Below are 14,525 nucleotides of genomic sequence, written 5' to 3'. Positions count from 1 at the left end.
TTCCATCAGGCTAAGTAAAATGCTCTTTGAGGTTAATTTTGCCCCTGGTCTATTTACGGTATCCTCAGGGTCAGTGACTGCAGGCCTGGCCACAGCTGCTTGCATCATGGCTATTCTCTCTTTGCCCATCATCCTGGTGTTAGTGTACAAGCAAAGACAATCTGCCCAGTCCAGCCAACGTGAGTAACAAAGACATACATGCACGCGTGCAACACACACACACAGTTTCAGCTCTACACTTTGTGCTTAAACTCATTTCCTCTACACTAGCAAGTATGACGTTAGGGAATAAACATGCATAGATTTAGCACACTGCTTTGTTGTCTGATAATGGGCCATTTCCCTTTCCCCCTCCCAGGTGCACACGAGCTGGTGAGAATGGACAGGTGAGTTGAGTTTCGCACAGCCCAGACGCCAGCTTCCCTCTGACATTAGGCTAACACTAACCACATACATACTTCCATAACGCTGTTGATAACACAGATACAAAGTGGTAATCACACTTATGTACAATATGTATGTATTCATGTACAGTCAACTCTTGATATAAGTATGCAATGTCTTGAGAACTTGTAAACTGGAGGAATGTAAAAATAATGTACTTGAATTGGGACTGATGAAGTCCACTGCACAGAGGGAGTTTACACTTAATATAATACTGTATGTATCGGATAGCAGTTGTGTACTATACAATACTGTATATGTTTTCTGTATACATCTATATGATAGTTTCTTTCCTCTCCCTTGTGTGTCTCTCCTCAGTGAGGCTGCGGGCCATGTGAACCCAGTATTTCTGGGGGTCTCACCCCCGGGCCAGGCTAAGACCAGGACTGTGTCTCAAATCATGACCAGGCAGTCCTCAGAGACAGGCCGACACCTGCTTCTGTCCGACCCTGGCACCCCCCTATCTCCTCCCGCACACGGAGTTGTCTTCTTCCCAGAACAGGGTAAGACGCGTACACACAGGATATAACACACAGACATGCACACACACACACAGGATATAACACACATACACGCAAGAATGCATGAATGCACACGCACATGCAGACACACGCTTTGGTACTATTTTCACAAGCAACACGTGTAACGCAGCCAGTCTTGCGTTCAAAAACATTTGTCATTTTGTTTGTAGACTTCTTTCAACACAACCTTTGATCCAAAATACAATATTACTGTGAAATATAATGAGTCAATTGGTTTAATCAACAAAACGCAACATCATGTTAGCTTCTCAATTGTGTTATTTTAACAATAAATTAATCCAATAACAAAAAAATTAAGATACATGCTTCAAAATTGACGTTTGAATGTAGTATGCTACAGTTCTGTAAATTACAATGTTTACCCTGTATTCACATTAGGCAATACACTTGCTTTACCCATACATTTGACTGAACATCTTTTCGATAATTTCTATCCCATGTGTCATCATTGAAGACATCTTTCATTACATTACATTACATTTTAAGTCATTTAGCAGACGCTCTTATCCAGAACTTACAAATTGGTGCATACACCTTATGACAACCAGTGGAACAGCCACTTGCATCTAAATCTTGTTGGGGGGGGAGAAGGATTACCTACCCTATACCCCTAGGTATTCCTTGAAAAGGTGGGGTTTCAGGTGTCTCCGGAAGGTGGTGATTGACTCCGCTGTCCTGGCGTCGTGAGGGAGTTTGTTCCACCATTGGGGGCCAGAGCAGCGAACAGTTTTGACTGGGCTGAGCGGGAACTGTACTTCCTCAGTGGTAGGGAGGCGAGCAGGCCAGAGGTGGATGAACGCAGTGCCCTTGTTTGGGTGTAGGGCCTGATCAGAGCCTGGAGGTACTGAGGTGCCGTTCCCCTCACAGCTCCGTAGGCGAGCACCATGGTCTTGTAGCGGATGCGAGCTTCAACTGGAAGCCAGTGGAGAGAGCGGAGGAGCGGGGTGACGTGAGAGAACTTGGGAAGGTTGAACACCAGACGGGCTGCGGCGTTCTGGATGAGTTGTAGGGGTTTAATGGCACAGGCAGGGAGCCCAGCCAACAGCGAGTTGCAGTAATCAAGACGGGAGATGACAAGTGCCTGGATTAGGACCTGCGCCGCTTCCTGTGTGAGGCAGGGTCGTACTCTGCGGATGTTGTAGAGCATGAACCTACAGGAACGGGACACCGCCTTGATGTTAGTTGAGAACGTCAGGGTGTTGTCCAGGATCACGCCAAGGTTCTTAGCGCTCTGGGAGGAGGACACAATGGAGTTGTCAACCGTGATGGCGAGATCATGGAACGGGCAGTCCTTCCCCGGGAGGAAGAGGAGCTCCGTCTTGCTGAGGTTCAGCTTGAGGTGGTGATCCGTCATCCACACTGATATGTCTGCCAGACATGCAGAGATGCGATTCGCCACCTGGTCATCAGAAGGGGGAAAGGAGAAGATTAATTGTGTGTCGTCTGCATAGCAATGATAGGAGAGACCATGTGAGGTTATGACAGAGCCAAGTGACTTGGTGTATAGCGAGAATAAGAGAGGGCCTAGAACAGAGCCCTGGGGGACACCAGTGGTGAGAGCGCGTGGTGAGGAGACAGATTCTCGCCACGCCACCTGGTAGGAGCGACCTGTCAGGTAGGACGCAACCAAGCGTGGGCCGCGCCGGAGATGCCCAACTCGGAGAGGGTGGAGAGGAGGATCTGATGGTTCACAGTATCGAAGGCAGCCGATAGGTCTAGAAGGATGAGAGCAGAGGAGAGAGAGTTAGCTTTAGCAGTGCGGAGCGCCTCCGTGATACAGAGAAGAGCAGTCTCAGTTGAATGACTAGTCTTGAAACCTGACTGATTTGGATCAAGAAGGTCATTCTGAGAGAGATAGCGGTAGAGCTGGCCAAGGACGGCACGCTCAAGAGTTTTGGAGAGAAAAGAGAGAAGGGATACTGGTCTGTAGTTGTTGACATCGGAGGGATCGAGTGTAGGTTTTTTCAGAAGGGGTGCAACTCTCGCTCTCTTGAAGACGGAGGACGTAGCCAGCGGTCAGGGATGAGTTGATGAGCGAGGTGAGGTAAGGGAGAAGGTCTCCGGAAATGGTCTGGAGAAGAGAGGAGGGGATAGGGTCAAGCGGGCAGGTTGTTGGGCGGCCGGCCGTCACAAATGATTTCATCTGGAGAGAGAGGGAGAAAGAGGTCAGAGCATAGGGTAGGGCAGTGTGAGCAGAACCAGCGGTGTGTTTGACTTAGCAAACGAGGATCGGATGTCATCGACCTTCTTTTCGAAGTCATCTGCAGATGACTTCGTCAACCAGATGACTTCATTCTTTCAAATGAAAGAATGAAAGAAACTATGTTTACCAGGCACTACTCGTTTGCATCAAGCCTGTCTTGAGCATTTGGCCATATAGGGATATATCCACATTGTTCATGCACCTGGCGAAACACCTTTTGGCATGAAAAATCCAAGCATGACATACAGTACCAGTCAAAAGTTTGGACACACCTACTCATTCAGGGATTTTTCTTTATTTGTACTATTTTCTACATTGTAGAATAATAGTGAAGACATCAAAACTATGAAATAACACATTTGGAATCATGTAGTAACCAAAAAAAGTGTTAAACAAATCAAATTATATTTTAGATTCTTCAAAGTAGCCACCCTTTGCCTTGATGACAGCTTTGCACACTCTTGGCATTCTCTCAACCAGCTCACCTGGAATGCTTTTCCATAAGTCTTGAAGGAATTCCCACATATGCTGAGCAGTTGTTGGCTGCTTTTCCTTCACTCTGCGGTCCAATTCGGGGCTCCCGAGTGGTGCAGCGGTCTAAGACACTGCATCTCAGTGCTAAAGGTGTCACTACAGACCCTGGTTTGTTTCCAGGCTGTATCACAACTGGCCGTGATTGGGAGTCCCAATTGGCCCAGTGTCATCCGGGTTATGGTTTGGCCATCATTGTAAATAAGAATTTGTTCTTAACTGACTTGCCTCGTTAAATAATAATCTCAATTGGGTTGAGGTCGGGTGATTGTGGAGCCCAGGTCATCTGGAGGCGTGTTGGGTCATTGTCCGATGGAAAAACAAATGATAGTCCCACTAAGCACAAACCAGATGGGATGGCGCATCGCTGCAGAATGCTGTGGTAGCCATGCTGGTTAAGCGTGCCTTGAATTCTAAATAAATCACAGAGTGTCAACAGCAAAGCACCATCACACCTCCTCCTCCATACTTCATGGTGGGCACCACACATACGGAGATCAGCCGTTCACCTACTCTGCATCTCACAAAGACAGCAGTTTGAACCAAACATCTCAAATTTGGACTCATCAGACCAAAGGACAGATTTCCACTGGTCTAATGTCCATTGCTAGTGTTTTTTGGCCCAAGCAAGTCTCTTATTATTATTGTGGTGTTTTCTTTGCAGCAATTCGACCATGAAGGCCTGATTTCACGCAGTCTCCTCTGAACAGTTGATGTTGAGATTTGTCTGTTACTTTAACTCTGTGAAGCATTTATTTTGACTGCAATCTGAGGTGCAGTTAACTCTAATGAACTTATCCTCAGCAGCAGAGGTAACTCTCGCTCATCCATTCCTTTTACGGTCCTCATGAGAGCCAGTTTCATCATAGTGCTTGATTGTTTTTGCGACTGCACTAGAAAAAACATTCAAAGTTCTTGAAATTATCTTCATGTCTTAAAGTAATGATGGACTGTCATTTCTCTTCACTTATTTGAGTTGTTCTTGACATAATATAAACTTGGTATTTTACCAAATAGGGCTATCTTCTGTATATAACTCCTACCTTGTCACAACACAACTGATTGGCTCAAAGGCATTCCACAAATTAACAAGGCACACCTGTTAATTGAAATGCATTCCAGGTGACTACCTCATGAAGCTGGTTGAGAGAATTCCAAGAGTGTGCATAGCTGTCAACAAGGCAAAGGGTGGCTACTTTGAAGAATCTCAAATATAACATATATTTAGATTTGTTTAACACTTTTTGGGTTACTACATGATTCCATATGTGTTATTTCATAGTTTTGATAGTCTTCACTATTATTCAACAATGTAGAAAACAGTACAAATATAGAATGGAATCAATAGGTGTGTACAAACTTTTGACTGGTACTGTAGGTCTGTATTGAAATCATTGCATGCTTTATCCATGGCCTGAAGGAGGGTGGTACGCTCACGTGGATGGCAATCCTACATTTTCTTCCTGTATTGTAATTGTGTATTGTACTTATGTATTGTAGTGGTCATGTACGCGGCTCAGTTCACAAGAACGTGTCACTAGCAACACTGGAGTTTTGGGTTTGATTCCCACTGGGGTCACACACTAGTGTGGACTGTTGTCACTTTGGATAAAATTGTCTGCTACTTAAATGGAAAAATATATGACCATATTACAGTACTGTATTGGCCAATGGTCCCCCCGTGTTTACTGTATAGGGAATGTTTTGGAGTTTCTTGATTATTTGTATTGATATTGTATTACTGCACTCTAGGAGCTAGAAACACAAGCATTTTGCTGCACCTGCTGTAACATCTGCTAATCTATGTACGCAACCAATACACTTTGATTTGTTATATACCGTGCATCTCTGATCTTGTCAATATATTTAAGCCTTGAGAAAATTGAGACATGGATTGTGTATGTGTGCCATTCAGAGGGCGAATTGGTGAGACAAAAGATTTTTGTGCCTTTGAACAGGATATGGTAGTAGGTGCCAGGCGCAACGATTTGTGTCAAGAACTGCAACACCGCTGATTTTTTCACAAACAACAGTTTCCCGTGTGTATCAACAATGGTCCACCACCCAAAGGACATCCAGACAACTTGATACAACGGTGTAAAGCATTGGCGTCAACATCAAGCAGCATCCCTGTGGATGATATCTAAAGTAATGTGAGCATTGCCTTGTGAAAGACACTTACTTACAGATGAAGATGTATTGCAATGTGAAACATGTATTTCTAGATGGAACACTTATTAACTTTGGTGAAAAGGTGACTGTATGATTTTGTGTGTTGTGCTTAGAGTTTTGAAACAAGAGTTTACCACATACTTGTGAAAATTGCACCAAAAGCGAGAAAAAAAAAATGTCAATGCACAAATGGTCACCTTCCACACGCATGCAAGTACATACACATAGCTGTTGACACCGAGAAGCAGACAGCCAAGTATTGATATTACACAAGAGTTAACTGCTGTCATTTTAATTTCCACACAAACGCAACCAAAGTCTGACGTAATATAAGCTTACCATTGCTTTACACGCCTGTCACAGCACAGAGCATGAAACATCCAGTTTATGAAGGCAGTCTTGGCTAAAATATACACACACACACACACACACACACACACACACACACACACACACACACACACACACACACACACACACACACACACACACACACACACACACACACACACACACACACACACACACACACACACACACACACACACACACACACCTGGCTTTAGTGTGACGTGACTAAGGAAACTGGTATGCACAAAAAGTCGAATCCAGTTTCACTCCCCATTCCCACTCCCCATAGAGCATGGCTGTACCACAACATGTACCTCCTCTGAATCCTCCCCCTCTGACCCTCTTAATGTCCAGACCTGGGTTAAAATACTATTCAAAATCTTTCAAATATTTTAAGTATTTGCTATAGCCTACTTGGAGTCCCAGATGAGCAGCATTCACAGTTTTGCAACTATTCTTCTGGTTCAATTGAGCCAGGCAAGTTCAATCATGCCCTTTATTCCTGGGAAACCTGTACAGACATTCACGGCATTCCGAGCTGGATTGCCTGGTTTCCTGGTAACCAAGTCTTGGTGGAACAGAGAGGAGAGAGGGCCTGTCTTAGATAGAAAGGCTTGTTCCACAGCTGATTCTCTAACGCATACATACACAGGCTCACTTCATGTTTTCTGCTTAAAAATAATAGCCCACGCTGACCTTCAACTCATTGGAATATTAGCATCACTAGTTTCCGCTTTCTTTTTCAGTTTCACAACACTGGTCTAGAACCTCTTTCTGGTTCTGCTTTTGACTGACACATCTTATTCGTCCTATTCTATGAAATGCAGACTGTCTGTAGAATTGCTTGTGTCTTGTACAGAATGTGCAGTATTCTTTATCTATTTTGGGGGGACTGTGTTGGCAAAGTATTGAGAAAGTATTGAAACATTTATGTACAAAGATTTAGTTTCCTCATCAGTCACAAATGTTCCCTAAGCAAACCAATATTACAACAGACCAACTTACAGTATCTGATGCAGTAACTAACTTCCCTCTCTTGGTGTGTGTGTACAGTGAGCTCCAAAAGTATTGGGACAGTGACACATTTTTGTTGTTATTTTGACTCTGTACTCTAGCACTTTGAATTTGAAATGATACAATGACTAAGGTTAAAGTGCAGACTGTCAGCTTTAATGTGAGGGTATTTTCATCCATATAAATGTTTAGAAATTACAGCACTTTTTGTACATAGTCCCCCAATTTTAGGGGACCAAAAAGTATTGGGACAAATTCACTTATGTATATTAAAGTAGTCAAACGTTTAGAATTTGATGCCATAGTCCTAGCACACAATGATTACATCAAGCCAGGCCTAGTCGCCCAACATCAGTGCCCGACCTTACTAAGGCTCTTGTAGATGAATGGAAGCAAATCCCCGCAACAATGTTCCAACCATCTAGTGGAATGCTTTCCCAGGAGAGTGTAGGCTTTATAGCAGCAAAGGGGGGGCCAACTCCATATTAATGCCCATGATTTTGGAAATAGATGTTCGACAAGCAGGTGTCCACATACTTTTGTCATGTCGTGTATCATACTACACCCAAAAATGCTAACCTTCCATGTTATATGTTATTGTAATGGTGAGAGGTTAGCATGTCTTGGGGGTATGATATTTGTACACCTGTAACTTGTAACACTCATCATTATCCATTCATGCAGGACTATACGTAAGCATGGTAGCATCCACATTAATGTAGACATGTTTAGAAATATTATATTCTTATTTAGAATACAAGTGACTCCAAAATGACATTACATTATTCACCATTCATTTCTATTGGGCACGAAATAATCTGAAACTCAACCAAAACAAACACCAAATGGACCCAACAAGTTTGTAGAGTCACAAGCTAGATGAATTCATTGCGTGCTAGGAATACTAAATGTTTGACTACTTACACAAGTCAATTTGTCCCAATAGTTTTGGTCCCCTAAAATGGTGGGACTGTGTACAAAAAGTGTTGTAATTTCTAAATGGTTCACCCACTATGGGTGAAAATGCCCTCAAATTAAAGCGGTCAGTCTGTACTTTAACCTCATAGTCAATGTATCATTTCAAATCCAAAGTGCTGGATTAGAGAGCCAAAAGAACCAAACATTTGTCACTTGTCCCAATACTTTTGGAGCTCACTGCATGCGTGTGTGTTTTCTAGATCCCATCCTAGAGTCTCCTGATTTCCTGCAAGTCTAGGGAGAAGCAGTCAATGGCTCCCTAACCCAGAAACACCTTGTGGTTAGTTATTCATCGTCACTCTGCCATGTCACCCTGAAGCCTGTCTTACAACCTTCTCTGCTGGGAGAGCTCTCTCTCTGTGTACCGCATCCTGGATGGATGGGCGAGGGAAGGAGGGGACAGTTTCTTCTAAAATAAATGTTCCACCTGCAACAACAACTGGAGGAGGCCAAAGAGGGGGGGGGGGATTTGTTCTCGACACTTGTGTTGCAGTGGGGGCCCGCTAAGTATGTGACGCACCGTCTGACCACTGACGACAGCTCAAGGACCAGCAGGTGCTCCTGATCTGATGTCCCAGGACTGTACTGAGGAGGATGGGGGGAGTGTGGGTGCAGGGTGGGCTGTAGAGGATACAAAGCAACTCCCGTGGACTCTTGATGACATGCTCCTCACCATTTCCCTCACCATTTTCCCCAAAGAGATTTCCCCCATATAGGGCCCGTTCCCCGGACACAGATTAAGCATCAATCTAGACAGAAAACAGTGTAAACTTTGGTTTAGACATTTGTTTTCCACAAACCTATTTTCCAGTGGCAATTGACGAGACTGACAAGACAGACCTAGAAAAACACGAACTGAACGAAAGTGATTTTTCATTTCAGTTGACTAAAATGAGACATGACAACATCTATCTATCTCTGTGATTAAAATCGGACTCTTTAGTGGACAGGACAATAGTTTTTGAACAAATCTAGCACTTTTCAGTGATAAGCACAATTAATATTAGCAGGACAGATGTAGTTCTTTTCAGCAGTAGGAAGGATGCACCACACCCGGCACACACAGCCTCCATCAGCTGGTGAGCTGGGGGGGAGCAAGCGATGAGTGTGGACAGGCATTGCACAGGCAACTCTTCTTAATTTCCCGACATTGCGCAGGCAACTCTTCTTAATTTCCCGTAGCTAGCCAGTCACCACTAGCATTCTAGTCAGCTACCCTTTGCCTGGTTAAGAAACACAAGCTGCTTTACAAAATGTAAAACAATAGCAGCATTGAGTTTAATAGTACAACTACAGTCTAGCTATGTTCTTCTCTTCCTTGAGTAGAGAAAAGTAGGCTGTTTTTTGAATTTGTAGTCTTCGCACAACCCTCTCACCTTCCCCACTGACTTTCATAGGCAGGTTCTGTCGCCAAGTCTCCCTCTTTTCCTCAGAGAAAACGCTTGATGCTAGCCCTTACTGTTCAAAAGATATGACCCGGCTCTATGTTGTTTCTTTTTATTGTGCATTGGCGGGCTGCATTTTATATTCATAAAGAATATTGTGGGCCGTGCTAAAAGTAGGCTACTTGCAGACCAGACCGTTAACCATTCGTTTAGACTACACCTTGTTCAGTCATGTTACCTCAATAGCTAGCTATAGCTAACAAACTGGGGCTCGTTCAGCAGTATGCAACTTTTTGGAATGTTCACATAGAAATATGCTATGTAGAACAAACATGCCTCTGACATCTTGCTACTGAACGTGGCTCTGGTATTACCAGTAGCCCACTGTATATGCAAACATTTGGTGGCACAGAAAGAAAGGAAGAAAGGGATTGCAAAAAATGTATTGACTAAATTCTTCTTGCCACTACACTTATATCTGACTCGGTAAATAGAGTTAATGTGCACCCAAGTGACTCGAGCACTGGGACTTTGTGTGTGTGTGTGTGTGTGTGTGTGTGTGTGTGTGTGTGTGTGTGTGTGTGTGTGTGTGTGTGTGTGTGTGTGTGTGTGTGTGTGTGTGTGTGTGTGTGTGTGTGTGTGTGTGTGTGTGTGTGATATCTATGCAATATACATTATGTGAATAAAATGAAAGAGCATTTAGTTGACTAAAATGGCCCATTGTTTTCTTTATTTTGACAATAACTCAATGAAATCATTATTAAACATTTTTTTTTACTAAGGCGTAATATTTTTGTCAAAATTACTAAGACTAGACTAAATCTAAAAAAAGAGGGACACAATTAAAAGGAGATTCTCCATTGAATGTGCTTCTTAGTCCAACACCATTAGCTTTATCTGTGTCCTGGAAACTGGCCCATAGTGTTCTACTTCTTTCTATGATGTTTCCCTCTTCCTATGGCTCTGAAATGCATATTCAGCAAATTTGCTTGTGCCAAAGTGATCAGGGTAGTAAGAGGTACCCACCCATGTGCTGACAGTAGTCTTTTAAGGCCATTTCCAACCAGCCTTAAACAATTGTTTCTAAAAATGTGTTTCTCTGAGCTGTTGTAACGAGACCAAAGCCCCACTTTTATTTATCTAAACGTCCCATTCTTGTGTTGTTCCTCTTTCCCCTTTTATATATTTCACTACCTAAAATACTGTGTTTCTGTAACCCCCCTCCATCCCTTCCCTTTCTCGCTCTTATTCCTTCCCACACCCTTCTCTGCACGTAACAATGTCCAAATATTCAACCAGTACTAGAAACTGTCAAATAAATATTAGAGATATATTGCTATGCTGGATGGTCGGTTTTTGAAGAGAAGTGTCGATTTTGGCTAGTGGATGGATCTAGTAACCCAAACTCAATGAGCCAAATGCCTTCACTGCCAAGATGACCAACGTGTTTATTCCATGGTGTTCTTGCGTTTACTGTTTTGTGATATCCTTTGGCATATTTTGTGCTTATACTTGATTATTTGTTATCTTTATGTTTATCTATCTGTATGTATACACAAGTGAATTGAAAAGTTGTTGACCAAAGCACAATCAGACAGAGAAGGACAGTGAAAGCATGTGTGAAGTCGACTAAACTGGCATTTCAGACATGATGTTTAGATTGTGTCTACGGTAGTGATAGGTGGCTATCGAATACTACTGTAGATATTAGATAAGGGGTGTTCAGTGAATTGTAAAAAAAACACCCTGAAATTAGTTGTGTGTGTGTGTGTGTGTGTGTGTGTGTGTGTGTGTGTGTGTGTGTGTGTGTGTGTGTGTGTGTGTGTGTGTGTGTGTGTGTGTGTGTGTGTAATAGCCAAACAGCTGCAGCTTTGGCAACACCATATGAAATAAAGCCTTTCCCAAAAATAATTAAATAAAATGCTGATGTAATTGTTTTCTATAATAAATCGGCGCTCTTAAACCTTTCTGCTTGTGTTTTCAGTCATTTATCACTGAGCATAATATACACTCACTGGCTGGCAGTAGGCCAAGGAGGGACCTATTATTTATGGGTGATTTTACAGAATAGGTGTGTCGTGTCTGGACTACCATTAAATGGGAAGACTTATTTATATCAAATCAGTTCTCTAGGTCTAATTATTATGTGATTAAACTAATCATGTAAACATTAATTAACTAGGAAGTCGGGGCACCACGGAAAATGTTGGGATTACAAAGTTATAATTTTCCAAATAGAACTCTTCAGATATTTTAATATCTGATCAATTAGTCTTCTATTAGTGAATTATTAATTGCCTCATCAGTTCTCATTACTGGAAGTTGCAAACCATTGGATATTTGCACGAATCCTGGCCAAAATCATGAATCAGCGATATACAAATTGGCTTAATTATTCATTTACTAACAACTAAATAATCACACAGAATTACATAGCAAACAAACAGTAGATATTGGTTACTAATGATGATAGAAAAGTCCCTAGAGGGCTAAGCCGATATGACGGCTTGGTAGACAAGGGAAAGGGATGGGGACTGAGAAAGAGCAGGAAAGACAGAATGGATCCACTATACACAGTGGATAATTATAATCATTGTATTGATAATCCTTTGCAATTATTCTCGAATGAGTGGCCATTCATGTGCAATGTATGTGCAATGTATATATTTACGCCCATATTTCGTTGTTGTGTTCTCTGTTGGAATCCACTTGATCGTCATGTAGAGTTCATCAGAGTTTTTGGTTAACTTTCCCAGAAGTTACAATGACTTTCGTGGTTGTACTTGCTTTGAATGGATAACTCAGAGTGCCATTCGGAAATGGTCTCATAAAATAGATGCTTCGGCGGTTGTCGGTATTCTCATTCTAGACTTGCGTAATTTCTAGCTGCAGACTATACGTTTGAGATTTGCTCCTATTCTGTTGTGATCAATAGTCTCAGAGTTGAACCATTTCCAGCTGTGTAGCCAAAACTACAGCTGTATGGCCTCCGATGGCCTATAGAATTGTAGCCATTCCAAAGTGGGTACTCTGTCCCGGCATTCTCTGACTTCTTAACCATTCGAGATATACTCTGGAGCAGAAAAGGGCAGTTCCATGGCGCCGAAGTCATGTCTATGCTCACGTGGGCGTGGCCATTGATATGGTTAACTTTATATGAAAACCCATACTCCCATTTAGAAGGTTAATATCACATTACATCTTTTCACAAATAGTTACATGTTTAATCACATACGTTTCACAATATTTAGATGTAAACCTGACAGCACTTGAAGAGATACATTTATGTGTGTTTCCTGTCCTTCATGAGAGCACCAAATGAAACACTCATCATAACTGTCCCTTAAAGTGTCCACGGACCATTCCCACATTCTCAAAAGTAGAAATATTGTTTAGTTCTCCCATTTTGGGGATTATACATTTTGAACTAAGATAAGCGCTTTGTTCTGGTTGACTCTCTCAATACTGCATGGCAGTTTCTACCAGGTATTTATGACCTGTTGTAAAGTCATACAACTGTGGAGAGAGAGGCAGTGGGGACTATGATCCTCCCCCCAGGGCATATCATGACAGGTGTAAATTGCTGTCCCACCCCCCAAAAAAACTATTTTTAAAAACAGTTAAGTGTCACGTCCTGACCACAGAGAGCCTTTATTTTCTATGGTGGAGTAGGTCAGGGCGTGACTGGGGGTTAGTCTAGTTTATTATTTCTATGTGGGGTTCTAGTTTTGTTTTTCTATGTTGGTGATTTTGTATGATTCCCAATTAGAGGCAGCTGGTAATCGTTGTCTCTAATTGGGGATCATATTTAGGTAGCCTGTTTGCCACCTGTGGTTTGTGGGATATTGTTCATGTGTAGTTGCATGTTAGCACTCCATGGTCGTCACGGTTCGTTTGGTCTTTATTGTTTTGTTGTGTGGTTCACTTATTTCTAATAAAAGATGTGGAACCGAGATCACGCTGCATGTTGGTCAGAGTATGCTTCCAACGATCGTGACATTAAGTCTCCAAACTTGGGACATTTTATTAACATCATATGTTCTAATTCAATCCAAGCCAATAACAAACACATTGTTAAATGAATATATTATAAAGCCATTGTTTATACAGCTATTTCTATTGAGTTGGCTGTCCCAAACCCTGCTTCCTAAACTTAATGTTTGAAAATAAAGAAATTCAGGATTTATGTACTTTGTTTAACACTATTACTTCAATGGAACATCTTGATTTGTTCTATTATTACATTGAACGATGGTGATCTAATTATTTGTTTAGTCTATTTTTAAACATCTTTCTCTGAAAAATGCTGCCCCCCCATGCTTTAAAATAATGAATGTGCCTTTAGCCAACAAATACCACAAGGTGATGGGATTGCATCCCCCTCCACTATGGCTACATGGTGAGTAGTCTGTCTGCAAACATTTAGGAGAAATGTTTTATTGTATTAATGTGTTTTTTAAGAGGTGTTCTTGCCAAACATTAGGAACACCTTCCTAATATTAAGTTGCCCTTAGAACAGACTCAAATCGTCGTACATGGACTCTACAAGGCTTCCCACATGTATCAAGTTGGCTGGATGTCCTTTGGGTGGTGGACCACTCTTGATACACACGGGAAACTGTTGAGCGTGAAAAACCCAGCAGCGTTGCAGTTCTTGACACAAACCGGTGCGCCTGGCACCTACTACCCCGTTCAAAGGCACTTACATATTTTGTTTTGCCCATTCACCCTCTGAATGGCACTCACACAATACATGTCTCAATTGTCTTAAGGGATGGAAATTATTTAACATGTCTCCTCCCCTTCATCTACACTAACTGGAGTGGATTTAACAAGTGACATCAATAAGGGATCATAGCTTACATCCAGATTCACTTGATCAGTCTATCATGGAAAGAGCAGGTG

At 42.2% G+C, this 14,525-nt stretch overlaps 2 protein-coding genes across 2 annotated transcripts in view; one reads left to right on the top strand and one right to left on the bottom strand.

Moving 5' to 3' along the window:
• vsir (V-set immunoregulatory receptor) overlaps positions 1-11,587 on the top strand; it is a 31,332-nt gene extending 19,745 nt beyond the window's left edge. The window contains exons 4-7 of the mRNA XM_035753819.2: positions 69-179; positions 359-386; positions 763-947; positions 8,436-11,587. Coding sequence (XP_035609712.1) covers positions 69-179; positions 359-386; positions 763-947; positions 8,436-8,473 — 362 coding nt within the window. The 3' untranslated portion in view covers positions 8,474-11,587. The remainder of the gene's footprint in view (positions 1-68; positions 180-358; positions 387-762; positions 948-8,435) is intronic.
• The window catches only part of LOC118369378 (cadherin-23-like), a 625,272-nt gene that overhangs the window by 121,301 nt on the left and 489,446 nt on the right, over positions 1-14,525 (bottom strand).

Source organism: Oncorhynchus keta, chromosome 36, assembly GCF_023373465.1.
Source record: "Oncorhynchus keta strain PuntledgeMale-10-30-2019 chromosome 36, Oket_V2, whole genome shotgun sequence".
Lineage (NCBI taxonomy): Eukaryota > Metazoa > Chordata > Actinopteri > Salmoniformes > Salmonidae > Oncorhynchus > Oncorhynchus keta.
The sequence above is the reverse complement of the archived record's forward strand: the minus strand, read 5'-3'. Positions and strand labels throughout refer to the sequence as shown.